This window comes from Stenella coeruleoalba (assembly GCF_951394435.1).
Source record: "Stenella coeruleoalba genome assembly, chromosome: 9".
NCBI lineage: Eukaryota > Metazoa > Chordata > Mammalia > Artiodactyla > Delphinidae > Stenella > Stenella coeruleoalba.
In genome coordinates, this window is record NC_137155.1 from 95,725,647 (window position 1) to 95,738,885 (window position 13,239).

General features: G+C 38.4%; 1 protein-coding gene across 1 annotated transcript; it reads left to right on the forward strand.

The window, feature by feature from the left end:
- Positions 1-879: 879 nt before the first annotated feature.
- On the forward strand, positions 880-2,313 carry LOC307191769 (uncharacterized protein; the record flags this gene model as incomplete). Its single annotated transcript, XM_079931961.1, has 3 exons — positions 880-912; positions 1,232-1,807; positions 1,927-2,313. The coding sequence occupies 3 exons, from the start codon at positions 880-882 to the stop codon at positions 2,311-2,313; spliced, it is 996 nt and encodes a 331-aa protein (XP_079788087.1).
- Between the last annotated feature and the right edge of the window lie 10,926 nt (positions 2,314-13,239).

The following is a 13,239-nucleotide window of genomic DNA, read 5'->3' on the forward strand; positions in this document are numbered from 1 at the left end:
TTGTGCTCCTGCACAGTATTTTTCTCCTATGACTGGTTTCTTTGAGTTCTTACAGATGGTTGAGGACAGTTCTCTACCACAGTGTTTTCGCAAGCGCTCATTGACTTCTGACAGTCTGTGGGAATTAAAATAGAAAAAGGGCATTTTATATTCCATAAGAATGCATCTACTGTATCATTTTATAGGTGGCGAGTTTTACAGCACAAGGATGCAGTTTCCCCCGTTAGTCATCTCTGTGTGTCTTCATTTTCCAGATTGTACCCAATCTGTAGTTCTTACTAGGACAAAACATCCCTTTAAATTAATAGGAAACAAAGCTCTAATAAAGAATGCTGAATCAGGCCCATTACCACCATACAAATTATGCAGTGAACACACAGCACTGTTTACAGTGGACCTTTCTGAGAAATAACCATAATATTAAACTCAGAGTATATTCCAGGAGTAGGCAAGTCTCCATAAAAATTTTATTTATCTTGAAAGGCGAATGCTTATTCATGGCATAACATTGAAAGACATGGTTCCTCCCCCTTAGCCCTCCGTAAACATCGTTAGATAGTTAGATGACCAGTAATTCTTAACTGTGTCAGTAGAGTCAGTAAAAGGATTGGTTCTGCAGAGATATAAGAATCCCCAGTACTATATGTAGACTGGCTGGAAGGAAACTATATGGAGGATGGTGTCCGGAGAGGTGTGAGCGGGGGAGAAGAGCCTGAGATTTATTATTGAAATGATCTGAATGAGAAAAGAAAATCTGGGTCTCCCTAGATATTCGTAATTCTTCGTACTTGCAACGCATCAGATACCTTGAAGTAGTTACCTGTATGCCTGCTGATTTCAGTTTTGTGTTTGTATCTGTTTGTGTGCGCGTTTGCCTGAATGGAGTTTTCCCGGCAGCAGCGAGTGCTGGGTGTACGTGTGCACTGAGTATGAATTAATTACATATTGAAAACATCTGCATTAGCGGCGTCTGCAGTCCTTGCCGCTCCAGTCGGGATGTTCAGCTCCGTCACTTGGTGTTAGGACCACTCGGAAGACCTGCCAGTCGGACGCCTGATTCTAGTTCCCGGGGGGCCGGAGCTCCCGGGGCCTGTACCATCTCTATCTGAAGGGGAGGAGAGACAGGAGAAGAAGGCATCCGAGCGAAGGGGTTCTGTTTCCTGCAGCTGGGTAGGGGGCAGTCAGGGTTGGAGCCGGGTTCCAAGATCACACTGCGAATTCCCAACTTCAGCACCGCCTCCCACCCGGGGAGAGGCGCGCGCCTCCCTCCTCGGCCCGCGCCCCAGCTGAGGGACCCGGGCCCCTGGGTTCCTCCTCTCTCCTGTTTCCCAGCGAGGCGAGGGCACGGCGGAAGGTTTGTGACAGCCAGAGGGGTAAGGTAAGGAGAAGCAGGCGGCGGCGAAGGAGGAGCCAGGGAGGGGCCTGGAGAGGGGGGAGAGGAGGGAGGGTTTTCCCCCCGCCTCGTCCGCCGCCCGGCTTCGCAGGCGCTGCTGGCGACGGCGTTTCCAGCCCTCCGGCCGCAGCCGCCGCTGCTCGCGCTGCACCGCCTGGGAGATGCTGCCCCGCGCCGCGCCGCGCTGAGGCCGTGCGTGCGCCCGCCCCTCCGCCGGCCCGGCTGCGTGCTCCGCTCCGCGCAAACACAGTCGCTCCATGTGAGCTGGTGGGCGACTGGAAACCCCTCCGAGTCACGCTGCCCAGCGGCCGGGGGAGCGCTCGCCCGCAGTGGCGACCTCAGCACCGCCGTCTCCGGCGTGCTCCCTGCTCCTTCTGCGTCCTCCGCTCTTCTGGTTTTCCGCCTCGTCCCCTGGTGATTTTTTTTCTTTTTTTTTTCCCCGAGAGGGAGAGGGCGGGGTAGGTGTCCCCTCCTCTGCTCCCCCCTCCCTTTCTTTCTCGGTTTGAATTCTTCCCCCTGGCGTTGGTTCGCAGGAGCAAGAGGCAAGACCCGCGCGGAGGGAAGACGAAGGCTGCGACCGCCCTGCAGCTCCCAGCCCCGCCGGACTGGAGCCCGGCGCGGGTGAGGGGAGAAAAGAGGAAGTAGGAGGGGCTTGGCTTTCGGTCGTGCCTGAGGACGGCCCATCTCCCTTCGAGAACCCCTCAGAGAGCCTGACGGCATCTCTCTGCAGCGAGCCTTTGGAGTACCGCGAGCCAGGAGGCGAAGGATGCCGGTGGCTCGGGGAGCCGGCTGCGGGGCAGCGCTTTCCTTCTGGCTGGTCGGCAGCATCCTCTGCAGAGCCTGGACGGCTCCCGCCACGTCCCGTAAGTAGCCCTCCCGCGAGCTCGCTCTGCGCTGGAGCAGTTTCAGTGCCGCATTGATGTTCCACCCCAGGGTACCAACTCGGAGGTGCCTTCTGAGGTGTCGCAGCCTGATGTGTGTGTGTGGCTTCTCTGTCACGCACTTGCGGCCACTGCAGCAGGGGACACTCCAAACCCCGCGCTCCGGGTTGCGGGGAGAGGGTTTTTGAAGCTGGTGATGTTTCTAGAAAGTTGTTTCTGGTCGTGGAGATTGGTTGGCAACTGCTGGGTTAGAGTCATTAGTGTCGGGGACAGCGTCTTAGGACTTATTCTTCCACTTTGGTGTGTTTGTGTAGAGGAAGTTCATTGCCTTTTGCTTAGGTAGGTCAGTGAATGAAAAGTGAAAACATGGCAAAAATAAGTTTCTTCGTTTTATTTATGGTTTTAACTTAAATAAGCATGGCTATGGGAGTGAAAAAGGAGCGTCTTTTGGGCTCCTATGGACTTCTATTCGCCCCCCCTCACCCCAGCCCCAAGTTAATGAGCGTTTAGTATTTGCTTATTAAAATGGAAGACAGTGAATCCAATATTGTAGCTGAAATTGCTTTAATTCTCTGGCAGCTAAGTGCAATGCAGTCTAGGACTTGGGACAGTCGGTGCAAAATAGCATTAATGCAGTAATGAACAGATTTCTTAAAAGAGTTCTCAGAAAAAATGATGCTGTGAAATATGTTTATCTCTGTGTTTTGGCTAGTTTTTCTAGAAAAGATTGTTCATTTGTTCACGAGGTTAGAAAGAGTAGAAAGAAATGGAAGATTCCAGCCCATCGTCTGCATTGCTTTAGAAGTGCGTATTGTGCATCTAGAGAGGAAATGCATGAGCGCTCCTTTGGTTCAGAAAGAGTTAAATACTAGAAAGATAGCCTGTAGGAATCTTAGGGTAATATTCATAAGACATACTTGTTTCTGAGAATGGACGACTTGTTAAAGAATCATCATGGAGATTTTAGAGTTTCAAAATAACCGTTTTCCATGCAGGAAAAAAAGTTTCGTGTTTTCCAGTATTCATATATGAAGTAGTACTATTTCTGTCTATCATATCCTGGGATTCATTAATGCATCTTTGTCCATATGTTAATATGAATGCTCTTATCCCAGTGTGTAAATATTGATAAGAATAAACGTTGAAAAAGGACTTCATAAGTTGTGCTAAAGGATCTACTAAATAATATTATCATATGATGAACCAGTATTACTGTTTGACATATTCTCCGAAATAGAGTACTTGGTTCTCTTTCCTTGCATTTAAAGATAGAGAAGCCACTAACTGGTAATCTGAGTTTGTAATGAACTTGAAACGAACTTTTATAGTTTTTTCCAAAGTAGATTAAACCTCAAAAACATGATGTGTTATTAATATTTAATGTCAGTTTTATAGATTTAAATATAAATTGTGCAGCTATTAATGCTCGGTATTCATATTTACATAAACATGTTACTAGATTCTGAGAAAACTATTCTGATGAAATTTCAGTTTCCATGTCAAGGTCTGGTTATATAGAACTAATTGACACTTTTCTCAGAAAATAAGCTCATTATACATTCAATTTACTGTGTTCACGGATTGAAGGGCCTCACAGCCAGAGTTTTTCCTGATCTTTCTGTAGACTTTAATTATAATGAATCAATCTGAAAAATTCACCGTGTGTCAAGAATGGCTTACCTTCAGTCATTGGGTTAGTATATTTTAAGAATGGGAAGGTTGTTATCTCTGAAATATATTCTTAGTTCTTACAACTTAGAATTTGGCCACAGGGGAAGAGGGAAGAGCAGAGACCATTACTTTTAAGATAGTTAATGGTTATGTTCAATTATTCAGATTATTTATTTAGCTCCTATTCCTCATTGTTGAAAACGTGTAATGGCTTAATTAATATGACTTTTTGTTTCATTTGAATCTAAATTGTGACCAAAACTCAAAGTTGCCCCCATCCTAGAGATGAATTAAATAAATAAGAATGATATTGATTTTACTGATTAGAATGAGCTTCACGTACTCAGTACTTTAAATTTATACTTCTACCCTTAATGAAAAATTGAATTTATAGTATATGCAGCTCTGAAGAAGTTTGATAGCTAAATTCTTAATATTAAAAACATCCAAAGGAGAGAAAAAATGGTAACTACACGAAAGTAAGATAATGAACAACTCAACCAGGAGAGGTCATCACAAGATAAAAAGTAGCCTAAAAGTCTAAAAGTAATGTTTTTATTTGGTACCCATTTTTAAAATATGATGACTATGCTAAGACTTTCAGTCCCCAAATAACTTTTTAATATGATGGGCATTTTTTGAAGAGGCAGGTAGTATTTTTAAATTTGATAACAATACCATTTCAGATATACATTGGTTTCTGGCTTATTTCTTCTCCTCTGTTATTGAACTATATATGCATATGCTGTTCCTGTTGATACTATCTATTTTGTAACTAAACTAAAATAAACTTTAAAGAAGCTTATCTCTAGGATGAAGTAGAAGTGGAATTTAATTTCTTGCCAGATAGTGGAAATGAGCTGCTGCTGAGCCCATGGAATCGTAGAGCCTCCCTTCTTGTAAATGTATCTGTACAGGGCACATATGTAAAGTTTAAGTGGAATATTTTACTCTTAGGGAGTTGCATTTATTTGAACATATTTGAAAGACCCTGACAGTACAGTTCTAAATGATGAGCTTGAGCTGACATTTAGTGAATTTAATTTGTTCTCAAAGTTTACTAAATTTTGGCTTAAACAGTGCTTTCTGATAAAAGTCACTTTACATTATTTTAAATAGCCATTAAACTATAATTTCACTGACTGTCACATTTGAGAAGTGTGCTCCAATACTTTGTAACAAATATGTTTTTACATATATAAGTACAAATGTGTATAAATATATACATATACATACATATGGTAAAATCCTTTAAATATATATTATGTAAATATAGAGATATAATATTATTTAATATAGATATATATTTATTATATGTAAAATATGTGTATATTTATATATTTGCTAACAAGTCTTTCAAGGGGTTTAAGTTGCTTACAAGTTCATAGATAGGTCTTTTTGTGCAAGTATTCCAAGTAAATAAACCAACAATATCAAAACAATAGTATATTTTTCTATTTTCTCTCTTTTATTCATATACCACCCTTAAAATGGTATCTTTCAAATAGTTGAATTAAATATAAAATATATAAGTAAATATAAAAGCAAATACTATTAGTTTATACTGAGCTTGTACATAGTAATGAGTTTGTTTTAATAAAATGAATTTAACTTAAAAAGTGCTTTAGGCTAGCAAAATTTATTGATTGATAAGAGGCAGTATATTATTTACCTAATGCAAACTAATGAAAAGTATTATTTACTCACTAGAGAGAAATATATAATCCCGATTTCATTGTAGGCACTGATATTCAGGAAACAGGGATCTTTGTCTAAGTTTTCTCCTGTAACATCAATACATGGAAAAAGTAGGTAAAAAAATGAATCCACAAGTTCAAAATAGTTTTTATTAACTTTTATACAGGTATAAACACATAGCGTATCATCTTTAGATAAATAACATCAAAGTTGTTTGATGTGCATCATATATATTTAAAAATCACACTTCTAATATTTTTTTCTATTCTAATTGGCAGGACATTTTAAGGTCTGTAACTTCTTTGAGATTTTAAATCACTTCCCTTAATTATAAATTCTTCCAGAGAAAATCTTAATACGTATTTAAAAGTGAACTAGTAAGTCTTCTTGTTTGATGTATCCTTTTCATGATTGAAACATAAAAAGAATTTGATGTACCTCCCCTTGGCTTGCTTCTCTTTTTTAAAGTAGATTTTATTTCTTGTAAATGTTGTACAGAATAGGGAGAGATTCTTACTTCAAATCCAGTGGGTGATTTCCTTAAAAGTATTAAACATATAGAGAACCAACTTCTGCATGTTGTCTCTCTGTAGTGATTGATATTGATGGGATAAAGAAATAAATGTGTAATTTCAAAGTTTTCCCATATCTAATGGATTTGAGAAGTGCTTTATTTTATCATTCATCACTGTGTACTAAGTTAAACAACAGAGCACATAATAATTTAAGCCTCACAAATACAGTGTTATGGAAATAAAGTGAGTGCTATATTTATATCTATATCTGAAATTGGATGTTATCAGTTTTCTAGAGAAATACATATTTTAAGATAAGTAGCTTGTAGAAAAATAAATTATATTTCTATATTCATCCCATATTTGGCTGCTGGAAGAAATTATGTGTTTATTTTTGCCATTTTACTATGTAAGAATAATGATGAAATGATCTTTAGGCTTTAACTTTTCAAATGAGAAACTTAAAAGAGACTACTTCTTAACAGGGTGCTCAGTTAAAACATTGCATCTTCCCATCTCCTGGGATCTAGAGAACCTGTCTGTTGTAGTTCTGACCAACTAAAGATGTTGGGATTTTGAGGCGCAACCTCCTTCTCCATCTTACTGTTTTCTGTTATGTGGAGAAAACTGCACTTGTAACATTCTTAGCTTCTATCTCTACTGTTCCAGTGAATGGTAATCCGTTCGAATTCCACCCCAGGTTAGGTAGAGTGATTTACCTGTTAGGTGACTTTGGGAGAAGGACCTAGTTGAGCTGAGCGCTTCCTCCTTCTTCCCTCCAGGCTGCCTGCAGAAGGTATAGATTCTACTAAAAGACATACAAGAGTAGGCTGTGCTTCTGCAATAACTTCCGTGATAATATGAAGAGCCTTATGATGTTCAACTCTTCCTATGGCTAGAAGGTCTGTTTAATTTCAGAATTAAGGTTGATGCATCCCATGGTTGCCACGCATTGAAGTACTTTTCCTCCGTATTAGCAATTACTATGTAAAGGGTGATATTTGCTCTCCATCTGTGGCTTCTTTTCTAATTGAGAACTCAGGGAGAGAAAAGAGGGCCGTTTATTTTCCCCTATCAAACCCCCAAATATTAAAATTGCCAGTAATAAGCTTATTTAGTATTGAACTAGATGAATGTGGTTAAAAACCAGCAGTGAAATAAGACTCGTTTTTTCCCCTTTGAGGTTGAGTTGGAGAATTTACTTAAACTATGCCCATCAAGCCCTTCTCTTCATTCATTCGTTATTCATATCTGCATGGTCCTATTAGTGATATTAATTTTAGAGAGACATTTAAAAAAGCATTTCTTTATCTATGGTTAATAACATTACCATTATAAACACATCTTGGTTATGGATGTTAGTGGCTACACATTCAATTCCATGTTGTCCATTTAAGTATCAGGTGAATTTGACATGCCTTGAGTTGGTAGTTACTTGCTGTTCGTGTTCCTACTGCACAATTATGAAGGGTTGGGTCAATTATTCAAAAAAAAAAAGGCGTTTGCATTTTGAAGACCAAGTTGATAATTTTCTTAATTGTAAATTTTGAAAAAGAGCTTGTTAAACTCTTACTTAGTTCATTTTGGGGGTAGACTATTCATAATAATAGCTTGAAGTAACTGATTATTTTTTTTTAATAGCATCCAGATTTTAAAACCTCCCCTGATAGTAGGAAATCGGGAAATAAAGATGTATTTGTTGGCTCTGAGCTTGCTTGCTGAAGAGATCCCATTTGTGGTATACTGTAAAAGTGCTGAAAAGTACGGCAAGCTCCCGAGGGCCATAGTCTAAGTTATCCTTATGATTTACATGTGTTTGAAATGCTTTCATAAACATACACAGTGATATATTCTTTAATGTTTTGATATTTAGGAAAGAGGTAAAATTAGTTCCAGAGAATATTTTTTACCAGGAAAAATTATCCCCAAAGATATGTAAGGTTCTTCTTCCCTTTTCCAGTACTTTCACCCCGGCTTTGTTGCCATGGGTTGGTGGTCTTAGTGATCAATGCATATCGTAGAAAATGGCGATAAAGGTTAACCTTCAAAGTCGGGCTCCCTGCTGCTGTCTTGTGTGGTGCATCTACGTTGGAATCAAGTTACATAAAGCTTAATGAAATTCAACAAGGATTTGCTCACTTCTATGCAGTTAGAGTCATGTTGAAAAAGGACATAAAAAGACACCTTTTGCCTTGACCCCTAATTTTCTACCAGCCACTGTAACAATTGTCAGCTAAGTCATTCAATTATATTGGGTTGGCCAAAAAGTTCGTTCGGGTTTTTCTGTAAGCTATGGTATTGCTTACAAGGAATACATGGGCAAAGTAAATACCTATACTCTGAATTAACAAAACAGTTTATTATGTGGTGAAATACCATGCTTTGCCAAAGAATACATTTATCTGTAAGAATATTCTCTTAAAATGGAAGGTGCTTATTATTACTTGTAAATCATACAGACTCAAATGCTTATTGAGAACCAACATAAATTGTATATTGATTAAAATACATCACTCAACTCATTTTTCTAGGCATTCATCTCTTACTTAATGGGAACCACGTTATTAAACAACCTTATAAGTAAATATTTGCCTTCATATAGTCTATAGATACTTTTCGGATATTGGACAAAATATATGAACGGAAGAACTACATGAAAAAAATCAGCCTAATTATCTAATGTGGCCACATTTTAGCATATTTTAGGGGTATCACTTGTTTAAAATTTGTTAATTACACATGAACAATGACCTGTTCTTCATTAAATTACTTGTTAATAAATTTAAGCTTGAAATTTATAGAATGTATGTAGTTATTTGAAAAATTTTTGATTCAAACAAAAATAATATCTGGAAAATCATATATGAATATCAGTTTTTTCAGGTGATTAAATGAATATGCTATTAGTTTAATGTTTTTAATGTCAACTGATCTAAGAAAACGTGCTCCAGACTTTTTGTTTCTCCCTACATGCCTGTAGTCACAATAACACATGAGTTGGATGCCACCATCAAGGCACATGTTGCTAATCTATCATTTTTTTCTCAGTGAGTCTAAATATGGCCACAGAATCAAATCCTTCTGGACACAATCTACCAGACAACCGCATATAATCTCATGAGACTTGATCTCTAAAATAAAACTTTATTTTTTACTTATGCCATGTATGGTATCATCACCGGAGGTTTTTCAGCTGACTTTTGTTAGTGAGAAAATACACTCATTGTTAGTTAAATCACATGATTAATATTAAATGTTATCATGTGAAAAGAATATTTAGAAGAATTTATGTCTGCCTTACAGTAGAAGAGGTTTTTACTGGTAGTGATGAAATCTCCAAGAATACAATTTCATCTTACCTCATGCACATCTGGAGTATATGTGAGGTTTACTCAGATATCTTGACAGGAGCAGGTAAGTTCCTCACGGCTAGTTTAAAGCAGATGCTAGTATTGTTTGCTATGCTTTTTGGCTGTCTGGAGTATGGAATTAAGAATAACCATTTTATTATGTCAGTTGACAAAGATAATACTGTGTCAAAGATATCAGTGTGTCATAATTGGGTATTTACATTGCTTCTACTATTAAGAATGCAAAAATAAGCAGCCTCTGTCAGATATTTACATACTGATGGGTTTATTTGTGTGGAATTGACGTCCAAGACTGGGGTGCTTGATCAAAAAGTACGTATCTTTTCTTGGACTTCCCTGATGGTACGGTGGTTAAGAATCCGCTGGCCAGCTCAGGGGACGTGGGTTCTATCCCTGGTTGGGGAAGATCCCACATGCTGCAGAGCAACTAAGCCTGTGCGCCACACTACTGAGCCTTCACTCTAGAGCCCATGAGCCCCAGCTTCTGAGCCCGCATGCCACAACTACTGAAGCGTGTGTGCCTAGAGCCCGTGCTCGGCAACAAGAGAAGCCACCGCAATGAGAAGCCTGCGCACCACAATGAAGAGTAGCCCCCACTCGCTGCAACTAGAGAAAGCCCGTGCGCAGCAACGAAGACCCAATGCAGCAAAAAAAAAAAAAAAAAAAAAAAAAAAATTTAAAAATATATATCTTTTCTTTAATAAATGTTTCCTGATTGAGTTCTAGAAATCTGTAATAACATTACATTTTCAGCACCAATCAGTTAGTGCCCTTTTCCAGAACTTCAGGCATCAATAGACTTTATTATGCTTTGAAATTGTTGCCAGTTGATATGAATATCCATATTTGTGGATTGCAGACTTCAGGTCAGGCACTACTCTTTAGATGTATTCACTCATTTAGTCCTTACAACAGTGCTTCAGTCTGCAGGTAAGAAAACTGAGGCAGACAGAAAAATGAAGTACCTTGCCCAGGCTACCCATATGGTCTATCCCTACAGCCGGTGCTCTTAACCATAGTGCCGCTGGATGGGTGAAATAGTACGTCATTGATTTCCAGTTCTCAAATACTGACGTTCAGCTTGCATCTAGGCAATATTTTAAGGGTTAATTACCTTCTTGTATAGAGTTATAGGGGAAAGAAACCTGTTATCATAATGTTTACATTTCAATGACAACATTAAATAATAATGCAGACAATGTTGTTTATGTTCTACCTCTTCATAATAAAGTGATTTTACAATGCAATTCTATCTTTTGGGTACTATTAGCATAATTATAATAATGATGTGGTGAAAATATTTACTTAAATCTATGGAAAATATTTGTTAAAATGCTTTGTCAGATAGGAATAAAAGCTGTTTTAAACTGGTTCTCAGGAAATTTTGCAGTCTGTATCCAGAACTGTAAATATTATTGCCATGACTAAAGGTTAAAAGATGATACCTGTGTAATCTATAACCATTGTTTTGAGTATCAATTTCACGTGATGTCTAAACCGTAAAACTTTTCTTGAGAGTCTTGTCAAGAGGAAAACTTATTTTACTTTAATGGCAGTGGGAAAATATTTGTCTCAAAAACAGTTGTCAGTTCTACTGCTAAAATATCCCTAGTATCTATTCCCTTCTCTCCATCCCCGTCACCACAGCTGTGGTTAAGATTTTCAGCATTTCCCTCCGGCATTAATTTAGTAGCCTCCTAGTATGCCTCCTTGCTCTTCATGTTTCTCCTCTAGTTTATCATGGATATCTATGCCAGAAATCCTTTTGTAAATCACAGATCTTGGCACCGTGCTCCACTTCTCTGGTTCTTGTCTGTCCCTTTAATATAATCTCCCCCTAACCCAACATTTGCACCCCATAACCTTGCCATACTGAAATCCTTGCAACTTCTCTAATACAACATGCTGTTTCTAATCACATTTCTCTTATGCCTTCTCACATTCCGTTCCCTCCCGAAATGCCTTTTCCTATTATATATATGCTGATTTAGAAAAATCTAATATATGGCCCAAACCTCAGAACTTTGGAGCAGATTAGAGGTACCATCACCTCCCTGTGGTGATTTGGTCTAATTGCAGGCAAGATATCAAGCTGGTAATAAGCAGTTTCTCTGCTATTTGAACTTAAAAGGGATGGAGTGATGAAAAATAATGCAAGTTACCTTCAATTATCTGATACTGGAGTGAGAAATGACCCAAATTGCTGACACTAAAGGAAGGCAAGAAAAGTTATTTTCAATGATAAAACACAGATACTTGTTTGTCATTGTTTATAGATGAATATTAATCTGCCATCTCAAGGGAAATAATGAAACCATGCTGTGAAAGCTCTACAACTTCTCCAACCCTTTTCCTACATGGCTCTATTTTGTAGCATTTTCTGTACTTCACTTAAGCCGTAAGGTTGATCAGACTCGTTAAAAGCCAAGCATGATGCCCTTTTCAAAACACGTTTTTTCAAAGAAATACCTGTAATCTGCATGCAAATTGAAGACAGATGTCAACAAAATAATTACTGTGCCTAACAGGTACTTTAAATAGAGTGCTTAAATTGTCAAAAAATCTTGTAAATGATAGAGGTAGTTGCAGAGAAACTCGATAATTACATATATTTAGTGTGTATTAATCCAGCATATTAGTTGATATTGTCAAAGTTGCTATAGAATGTCAGTGAATTTCATTTTGATTTTTAATATAACAAAAATATCCTTTGATGAATACAAAATGTAGGCGCTTATATTCCATGTGTTCATATTTTGAATTAACTCTTTTCATCCCTACATTTGAAACTTTGTACATGATGCACCACATCCTTAAAAATATCCTCCAACCTTGCCTTTTCAAAGTTGACCATCCAGCAAAATCTGTTTCGAAATTTATATCCTTTACAGTGATACCCTAGCACTGCCTACTCATAACACAAGTTACTCCCATTTCTTTTTTAAAAAAATAAATTTTTAGTTAGTTTTGGCTGCATTGGGTCTTCATTGCTGCGTGTGGGCTTTCTCTAGTTGCGGCGAGCGGGGACTACTCTTCGCAGCGGTGTGCGGGCTTCTCATGGCGGTGGCTTCTCTTGTTGCGGAGCACAGGCTGTAGGCGCTGGGGCTTCATGGGCTCTAAGCACTATGGCTCATGGGCTCTAGAGCTCAGGCTCAGTAGTTGTGGCCCACGGGCTTAGTTGCTCTGCGGCATGTGGGATCTTCCCGGACCAGGGATTGAACATGTGTCCCTTGCATTCCCAGGCTGATTCTTAACCACTGTGCCACCAGGGAAGTCCAGGTTACTCCCATTTCTCTTAGCCCACAGTTTGCACAGACACAGCCTACATTTTGTTCTTAGATGAATAGATTTAAGGGTGTAGTTGTATCAAAAGAACTAGATTTCAATAAGCATCTTTTACTATATTAGGTAGTGTACTAGTTGTGTTGAATTATCATATAAAATTAGTCCATTACCTCCCTTTTAGAATACTCAAAGCAGAAGGATGCTCAAAAAATTTAAAGCTTACTGATTTCACATTTATACAGTTCTTTTATCAAGTTATCCCATATACTAACACAAAATTCTACATTTTCATAAACTCCTGACATTAGTTCTAGCTGGGCTTTAAGGTAATAAAAGCTTAATATCTACCCCATATTCTACTGCCATAAAGTATTTGAAGACAGATATCATAAAGTCTGATTAAATACAATTTTAATAGTCACTAT